Source organism: Chenopodium album, chromosome 26 (assembly GCF_948465745.1).
Source record: "Chenopodium album chromosome 26, dcCheAlbu1.1, whole genome shotgun sequence".
Taxonomy (NCBI): Eukaryota; Viridiplantae; Streptophyta; class Magnoliopsida; order Caryophyllales; family Amaranthaceae; genus Chenopodium; species Chenopodium album.
The window spans coordinates 13,034,136-13,043,309 of NC_137859.1; the positions used below are offsets into that span (position 1 = coordinate 13,034,136).

At 32.3% G+C, this 9,174-nt stretch overlaps 1 protein-coding gene and 1 pseudogene across 1 annotated transcript; both read right to left on the minus strand.

Moving 5' to 3' along the window:
• Positions 1-1,120: 1,120 nt before the first annotated feature.
• LOC145616837 (glutathione S-transferase pseudogene) lies at positions 1,121-2,838 on the minus strand (annotated as a pseudogene).
• A 2,358-nt stretch (positions 2,839-5,196) lies between these two features.
• LOC145618664 (glutathione S-transferase-like) lies at positions 5,197-8,268 on the minus strand. The gene is made up of 3 exons (XM_081673440.1): positions 7,988-8,268; positions 5,972-6,020; positions 5,197-5,877 (listed from the first exon to the last, which is right to left on the minus strand). The coding sequence occupies exons 1-3, from the start codon at positions 8,132-8,134 to the stop codon at positions 5,429-5,431; spliced, it is 645 nt and encodes a 214-aa protein (XP_081529566.1). The 5' UTR covers positions 8,135-8,268; the 3' UTR covers positions 5,197-5,428.
• Between the last annotated feature and the right edge of the window lie 906 nt (positions 8,269-9,174).

A 9,174-nucleotide genomic window follows, 5' to 3' on the forward strand; every position in this document is an offset into this window, starting at 1 on the left:
ATCACATCTCTACCCCTTCGACGACCACCCTTCCCCATCTTCTCTCCTTTCTCGTACCTCACCACCATTGAAAACAATGAAAAAAATTGAACTAAATTGGTGAATTTCTGGTAATCAAAACCCTAATTCCTCACAATTGAACAAGAAATTATGTGAATTACAAATAATTGAAATTAATTTGACATTTGTTGAAGCAAAAGGTGATGCCAGTAGGGATTTAGGGTTTGGGGTTTGTCGTTTCGAGAAAGGGTGTGGGTGGGGGCTGGTGGTGTCGAGGGTAGGGGAAAGGGGAGGGGGGATGGAGTCGGCGGCAGGGGAGGAGGCTGTGCGTCGGTTAGTTAGGGGGAAAGGGAACGCCGGTGGCTGGTTGCTGGTGGGGAAGGGAGGTTGGTTTTTTTTTTTTTTTTTCCTTTAAAAAAATCTATAGAATAATATAATTTAATTGTTAAAAAAATCAAAAACTAACCATGGTTAAACATTTTAGTTAAAATTGTAATTATCTTTCGTAGACAATAATACAAGTTTACCCAAAAATAATAAGTTTTTCTTACAATTCACCATTGAGAAAATTAAAAACTTTGGTGTTACTAAAGAGAATTTCCCTTTCTTTTTTCATTTATATACATGACATGGACCTGCATTATTTTTAAGTATTATTTTTCTCACCTCATCATCCACTGCCTATAACTAAAATATAAACCACCTGCTCACTAACTATAACAAAAAGTTACCCAACTAAATTTGACAAAAAATTATGCTAGTTAAAGTATGTCAACTAAATACAGACAGATGGAGTATGGATGCCAATGATGAAAGAATAACGATAAGTTCAAATTAAACATTGAAAATTGGAAAGGTACACGGTACTAGTAATCTCCCGATCTCAGGAAAGAGTCCAAATTAAGCAATTGCTCGAATCATGAACAACAGCAGCAGCAGCAGCAGCAACACTTGCAACCAAAAAACAAAAGGCCTATTGGTCATTTGGCCTAATGATATATAAGACTGATTTACTGATTTTACAAAGTCGGATGATATATAAACATATACGAAGTATTATTTGTGACATGAATTATTATAGTGATCTCAAAATACAGCAACATTTCATCATCAGCAAAATCTATCTCTGAAGATTTTCATGAAAATTCACAACTTTTAGCCAAGATGGCCTAGACAAGATATCCTTGCACCAAGCACTAACATTAGGACGCTCCTCGAACAGCTGCTTAACTTGGCTGTTCATCAAGTAGTGTACAATAGGCAAATGATGTAGATCAGCTAAGGTATAGGCTTCGCCAGCCAAGTACTTGGATTGAGCCAACCGCGCCTCATAAACATCAAGGACCTTAGCCAACTTAACCTTGTTCTCTTCTACTACAGCCATGTCGGGTTCCATGTTAAATATCTTTTTATAAACAAGCTCCCAACCTAGTTTGATTGCCACTGGATCAAAATGAAGGGCTTCCCTCTCTACCCAAACTTCTAGAAGTGCCATATTCTTTATATCCTTGATAAATAATTGAGTTCCCTTGTTTTCATATTCATTTGCTATGTACTTTGTGATTGCTCTTGATTCTGTTTTTCCAAGTAGCTAGTTTGTTAGAATTGAGTGTTTGTTATTACTCCCTCCGTCCCTTAATACAAAGCCTCTTTCTAACATTTATTACTCACATAATAAAGAGAAAGAGGATTTGTATTAAGGGACGGAGGGAGTACTTATTATATACTCTGAAAATTAAATCGACAAATAATGATTATTTAAATTATGCACAAATAATATAGCTACAAGGGAGAAAGTCAGGTTATTGGACAAACTATTAGTACGAAATAGCTAGGCCTGGTTATTGGACAAGTCGGGCTAAATTGAATGAGCACGCTCAAGAATCATATATAGGGTCTCAAACGAACATTGATGACATCAATCGATTGTTCATATAATCTACTTCGTATAATGCTTACCAAAAAGCTTGATGTCTCCATCTTCAAGAGCCGGAACTTGACCAAATGGCTGCAATTTACATGAAAGAAAAAGTAATTATATACGTATGAGCTAGTTACATTAACTACTGAATTTGGAGTGTACAATTAGTAATTAAAGTCACAAAGGATCATCATACAATTGTAATTTATAGATTTGTCTTGAGTACTACCCCCAAAAGACTTTAATTAACTAAGATGGTAAGACTTTTATTAAGTTTTTGGTCGGCCATTTTTCATTAAATTACATAGCTGAATTACTTCCATAGTTACATACTTATAATGCTAATAATGGTTTATGTTATTATATGAATGAGGTAATATAAAGTGATCATCTGCTTGATCATCGTAATAATGAGTGATACATTTATTTCATTGTAGCTTGTTTTCACATACATATAGTTTTATTTTATATGAACTACAAGAAAATTGTTTAGTAGATCAAAGATATAATAAAATTTTAAAAATTGAGACCTAAGAAGATTACATATAAAAGCAGGAGCATATAGATTAACATATACTTGTAAAAGTTGTAATAGTTAACCTCTCTATGCATAGATATCTAATAAAAAACACATTAAAAGCACAAGTACAAGAATGAATTTAATGAATTATACCTTCTATCTGTTTTAATTTAGTTGTCAAATCATTAGTTCAAACTACACAATCAACACGAAAATTAACAAATTAACGAGTACACACGTTGAGGGAAAGATAAGGCATCTGCTTGTGAGCACCGGACTTCATGTCGAGCGGAACATAGTCAAACTCGAACTCCTTCTCGTAGACAGCGGCTAATACTCGCATCACGTTTGGTGTTATTGGATAATCGCTGCCATAGACCTTGATCCCCATTTATGAGCTAAGACTAAACAAGCAAGCAAGAAGACTAGATCAAAGTGTGTACAAACTACAAAGAGGAAATATAGGGTATAAAGGGTTGACTTTGGATATTTCGATCGAGGTTGTAATGGTGCAGATCCCTAGAGCATCTAAGTTGAGCCCAAGATTTATAATTACATACAAACTTTAAACCCCCCCAAAAAAAAAAAAAAAAAAATGTAAAACTAAATCATGTTTTCTTTACCTTATTCAAATAATATTTTTTAAACACATTTTGTGTGCAGCTGGCCACACCTTTTGATCACTTGTAAAAGAACAAAGTAACCCCTATAACATTAACCAAGTAACCCCTGTACGTAATACAAACTGAGTAACTCCTATAATACTAACTATGTAACAACTATAAAACCGACTGAGTAACCCCTGCAACACCGACCGAATAACCCTTAATTACACTAACGAGTAACCTCTAATTAAACTAACGAAGTAACCCCATGATGGTTAGCCACACGGTGAGACCAACCATATACTAAGAATTTGTGAATTTGACTATGATATGATAAGTATTAACAAAAATAAAAAGGATTTAAAACTGTATTAATGCATGGTGAGCAAAAATTAATACAGGTTTGAAAAAAAAAAAGAACATAACAATAAAAAAAATACTCTGTACAAAGTAATGACTAAACCCAACATGATATAGTTTTAATCCTTAAAATAGAATTTTTTTATAGTCAAAGTTAATGGACCAGAAAAGTCAAAATATAACAAATACAGTACAAAGAACAATGGGAATAATAATCATAATTTGACCTTACGGCTTAGTCCTGTACAAAACTATTCGAGGATCCGATAATCCAATCTGCAACCGATTCGAAATTTTGGATATCCGATCTGAGTTTTTATTTAGGATCCGAAAATGCGGATATCGGATACGGATTTGGATATTAATTTTCAAAATTTCGGAGATAGATATCCGAAATATAAAGCCTAAAATAGTAAAATATATATAAAATTTTCAAATTGCTCATATAAACTTAATACATTTGATGATAATATTTGTTGCAAAAAGGACTGCTATTTTGTTAAATCATGTTGTACAACTTATCGATATAGAAACAGTAAAATTAGTGAAATATAGAAAGTAATCATAACAATTTTACTTAATATTGGATAATGGATATCCGAAGCATACGATCTGAAAATTTTGGATATCCGAATATCGAATATCCGAAATTTTCAAATCACATTTCGGATCGGATATCCGATCCGTGAACAGGCCTATAATACAACTTATAATTGATTATATTGATTGGGCTAAACATAAGCCCACATCAGAGGAGAACATAAATTACATATAAGCCTAGCAATGTTCCATTCAAAAATCAATTAATGATATGTGGGAACGTGGGATGTAGAAATTCCCATGAATTTTAAATTTCTATATTTGTATTTTTTTTTGTTTGTTTGTTTTTTGGTCAACCTAACAAGTATCCATACTAATATTTTCCATGAATTTGCATTTCCTCCACTTTTTATTGGCAATAAAATAAGACTTTAGGGCCTGTTCACATTTATTAAACTGAGCTGAACTGAACTGAATATATTTGAAATGAATATTTTATGAAAGAAGGAAATTAAACTCTAAATTGAGCTAAATTGAACTGAACTAAACTGAAATTAAGCTGAAGTGAATAGTCCCTTAGTATATTTATATGGCGAAAAAAGCCTAACATATAATTTAATCTGAAATGAAAAAAGTATATTACAGTAAACCGGATTTTAAACTTTGAGCAATATTGAATTATTAAAGTCATTTTGAATTATACAAGTTCAAGTTAAGTGTACAATATCATACCATCTGTCGTTATCTTTTTTCGTGGTTGATCACCAAATTCAATACTACATCTACCTGCCCCCGGCCCACCAAATTTCTGAAATCTAGAAGATGAACACAATGTGACTATAAAACAAAGGATGCCGTTTGATATTTCATTGGATATTTGGATGTGAATATGTGATCATGTATACCTTAAGAGTTGTCATAGGAGAATTAATCGTTTCATGTTTAACCATAGATCACCATTTATGTTTACTTTTCTTCTAATAAATACTACTTACACTACATCAGCGATTGTTACGTTAGTTATTTTATTTAGGCATTTTCATAGTTACTTTACAGTTATTTTTAATTAAAATAATTATTTTATTTTACTCATTTCCTCATACATACATATTTTCCATACAATATGCAATATCCCTATTTTTAGCTTAGATCCGCCCTGTTGTCACTCATAGCCATGTAGTAAACACGGGGACAACTATTGAGTTAAAAAAAACAGCAAATAATGTGGCTAAGAGACCAAAAAAACCAAATTAATACTTAATCAGTTGATAGTGAAATTGATAGATTAAGCATGCTTTTCATCTCATAAGAAGACCTTTGTAGCAAAAAAAACTCAGGTATTATTATTACATAAGAACAGATCGAGCCGGATTCACAAACATTACAACCACATAGAAAGCAGAACACCAACATAAGACTGGGTGCATTACACTCTTATACAGCAGGACAGTACACAGCGCGCCGATTATATTATAGCATGCCTTAAGCTTGTTTCTGCAAGGCCAAGGATTTTACCCAAGAGGGCCTAGCCAAGATATCCTTGCTCCAAGCGCTCACATGAGGGCGTTCATCGAACAACATCTTCTCTTTGGTACCGAGCACATAGTGCAGGGTAGGCAAGTGATGAAGATCAGCCAAAGTGAAGGAATCACCAGCCAAGTACTTGGACTTAGACAAACGAGCCTCGTAAACATCAAGTATCTTAACCAACTTAGCTTCATTCTCTTCAACTACAGCATTGTCGGTTTGAAGGCCGAACATGCTCTTGTAAACAAGCTCCCATGCGAGTTTGCTGGCTACTGGGTCAAATTGGTGAGCCTCGACTTCCATCCAAACAGCTAGGTCGGCCATTTCCTTTCCTTTGTTGTACACAAGAGGAGTTCCCTTGCCTTCATAGTTGTATGCTATGTATTTTGTAATGGCCCTTGACTCTGTTTCAAAAATGAACATTTCATATAAAAGCGTGAGAACAACTAATCAAATCGTCACAACTCGTGTTTAATTTGTTTAGGTATAGTGTCTTACCAAATAGTTTGACATCTCCATCCTCGAGAGCAGGTACTTGACCAAATGGCTGCAATTATATACGACATACAAACAAGTAAATCAAGTGTCTTCTACAGAACAAAATCGAAACTATGAAGACTATTTAAAACCAGCAAACACGCCTATTTCAATGATTGCGAATCAAACAAGTCCCCTCAAGGTTAGAATGATTATTGTTTTTGTTTCAAATAATTCACAATCACTAAAACATTATGATAGTCATATTTCAAACGACCACTAAAAATTTTTCACAATTTATTGTAGTCTAGATAAAATTGGAGAATGTTTGTCAAACATGACTCTATTTGTAAATTACTAAATTACAAACTCAGTTTACTAGGCGTTAACTAACAATAATCTGTCACATAACTTTATAAATTGAGGGTTATCATTTTTAAAGAAAATCCAGAAGGATTAAATAGTCTAGAAGGTGGGGTATTAAATAATTGATTATTCATCAATCATAATGGTGTATAATATAATATAATAATTTAAAATTAAATTTATAAACAAAACACCACTCCTCCCATCACTTTCTATACAATGGTATTTTCTCTTTACCAATTACAACCACTAATCAATCTTTGACTGAGATGTAACCACACATCATCCTTTATCTTTTCAAATCTCTAAAAGATTTTGAATGTACAACAATTCAAAAGTATGAAGAAAAAAATAGTCAAAATACAAGTACTCTACGATAAAACTTTAATTAAATGCGCAACTTAAATTACCCATAAGGCCATAATACACGGAGTACTTCCTTTGTTTTTTTAAGTGTTACACTTGCATATGTATTTTGAATACTGAATGATACGAAGTATTATTTTATATATTACATTACATTATTACTTCACTAATATTTATAGTGAGAACTATTTAGGTTTTATTGCCTATCACTCCCACTTGCATCTTATTTTACGAAGTTAAAGTCAGGGAAATGATTTTGGCACACCCCTATGTGAGAAGAGCATAGAAAACTGTGCTCCCACATAAGGGGTGTGCCAAAATCAATTGAGGGTGTGCCAAAATCAATTTCCTTAAACTCAGACTTCACTTAACCTCCTAAAACTATAGTGTGAAACTGTCTTTAACAAAATAGAGAATTAGAATGGTCAAATTAGGTGTACAAGTCAAAGTTAAACAGCTAGTTAAGTCGTTGTCAAAACGTGTCAATTTTTCTGTAACTCTATCCGTAATACGTTATGATTTATGAACATCAATTGCAAGTGATTTTCTAAACCTTGTTTAGTTCACTTTATTTTCCCACTTATTTTGATCAAGGTTAATCAGTTTTTAAATACACTGAAATAAGAATTTTTAAACAAGATAAATTTAGAAAAGTACGAATAAGTTGTGAATAGAAAGCATGTAAGTTCATTATTACCTCCGTTTCATATTATTTAAGTTATTTAAGTTATTTAAGTTTGATGATATTTAAGTTATTTAAGTTTGATGAGTAACATATGTTTTTCTCTGGTCCTTTATCTAGAAAAAAAGTATGACACTGGAAGAATTACTATCCTCCTAATCTCTTTATGTGAGTCTGTTCTAAATTCTAGCTAATTCCTATTTTAAACAAAATTACTTGATTTTTATTTTAAATTTTAGTTAGGTATAAAACAACAACATTAATTTATGTACCGGTAGAATATAATATGTAAATTCACACAGTCTAAATTAAGCAATTAATTAACTTAAAATTTTTTCAAAAAAAAAAAAGAAAATAAAAATAGTTGAAGTCTTGAAACATAGAGGGAATAAATTAAGTCAATTAATAAGAAATCAAAACATAAGAAGTATGGAGTAATAAAGCACAATCAATAATATAATCATAAATAATTATTAAATAAGCACCAACAAAAAAAATTATATTTAACAGATAAAAGATGTAACGATCGGTTCCACACCGACAAATTTTATTATTTTTTAAAAATAAAATCAATTCATTAATAAAAGGTCATACAAAAGAGATCGGATTTAATAAAAACTTACGTTGAGGGAGATAAAAGGCTCTTGTTTATGAGCACCGGATTTCATATCGACGGTAACAAATTCAAAATCGAGTTCTTTCTCATGAGCCGCGGCCACGGCACGGAGGGTGGCGGTGGACAAAGGGCTTCCATGAATCTTAATTCCCATGTCTAATGCTAGAACGAAGCAAGTAATTGTTATGCCTTAATTTTTGTAAGATCAAAATTTGAGAAGAAAAGCTTTGATTGTTTCGCCGATGAAAAATGTGTAATCACAAATAGAATATTTATAGTTGGAGTTACGAGTGTCTAGAAGTCTCCACGTAACTTTTATTTGGTTTGTTTGTGTTATTCGTTGTCTTCTTTTTCTTTTTCAATTTTTAAAAACACATGTTCTAGTATGGTTTACTTTGACTTTTCTAGCGGCATCTTACGTCTATAATGACGTACGAAATTCAAATCTCTTCGGTTTGGTAAATTGGTAGTAATTATACTCTCTTCTTCCCTTAATTTTTTTATTCCATTTGTTAAATTATGGGTCAAACTTTTATAACTTTAACGATTAATTATCAGTAATCTATCAGAAATAATATGATTACGTCGTATCATTATAAATTTTTATTAATATCAAGATTTAAATAATTTTTTACTCTCATGAAATAGATTTACATACGGTTTACTCCATCCGTTTCGCATTAGTTGCAACACTTTTTATTTTTGGTCGTTTCATATTAGTTGTAACACTACTATATTAGGAAAGATCCCATCATTATTTTATAGTTTCTCTCTCCCACTAATCCAACTTTTGACAAATATTTTATTATTTCTCTTTCCTACCTACTCCACCAACACTACTTATAACGCATCAACCACTCTATTGTCTAGTTAGACAATGTAACTTTAATACTACAATGCTTTGACAAAAGTGTGTTAAGTTTGTGGATTCCTCTTGCTTTTTTTGCATGAATACTTTCTCTCTCTAGAACCTAAGCCATCGGAGAACACCTCCATCACAAGAGTGATTGGAGCTCCGGGAGCTTCCTTCTAGCAGGGAGTAAGTCGGTGTTCCCTTCAGATGCCATTAGGCATTTGATTAGCATTATAGTTTCTTTCTTTTAATCAATTCCGTTCGTTTAGTCCATTGTGTTTACAAGGATTATGGAAGTATCTACAGATATAGAAATAAAGCCTACTCAGGAGGTGGACTTA

Excerpts from the sequence above, each read along its gene's own strand:
- LOC145618664 (XM_081673440.1), bottom strand. The coding sequence starts at position 8,134 with ATGGGAATTAAGATTCATGGAAGCCCTTTGTCCACCGCCACCCTCCGT. Across the intron at positions 6,021-7,987 it reads AGCCTTTTATCTCCCTCAAC|CCATTTGGTCAAGTACCTGC; the intron begins GTAAGTTTTTAT and ends ATATAATTGCAG. Across the intron at positions 5,878-5,971 it reads TGGAGATGTCAAACTATTTG|AGTCAAGGGCCATTACAAAA; the intron begins GTAAGACACTAT and ends TTTTTGAAACAG.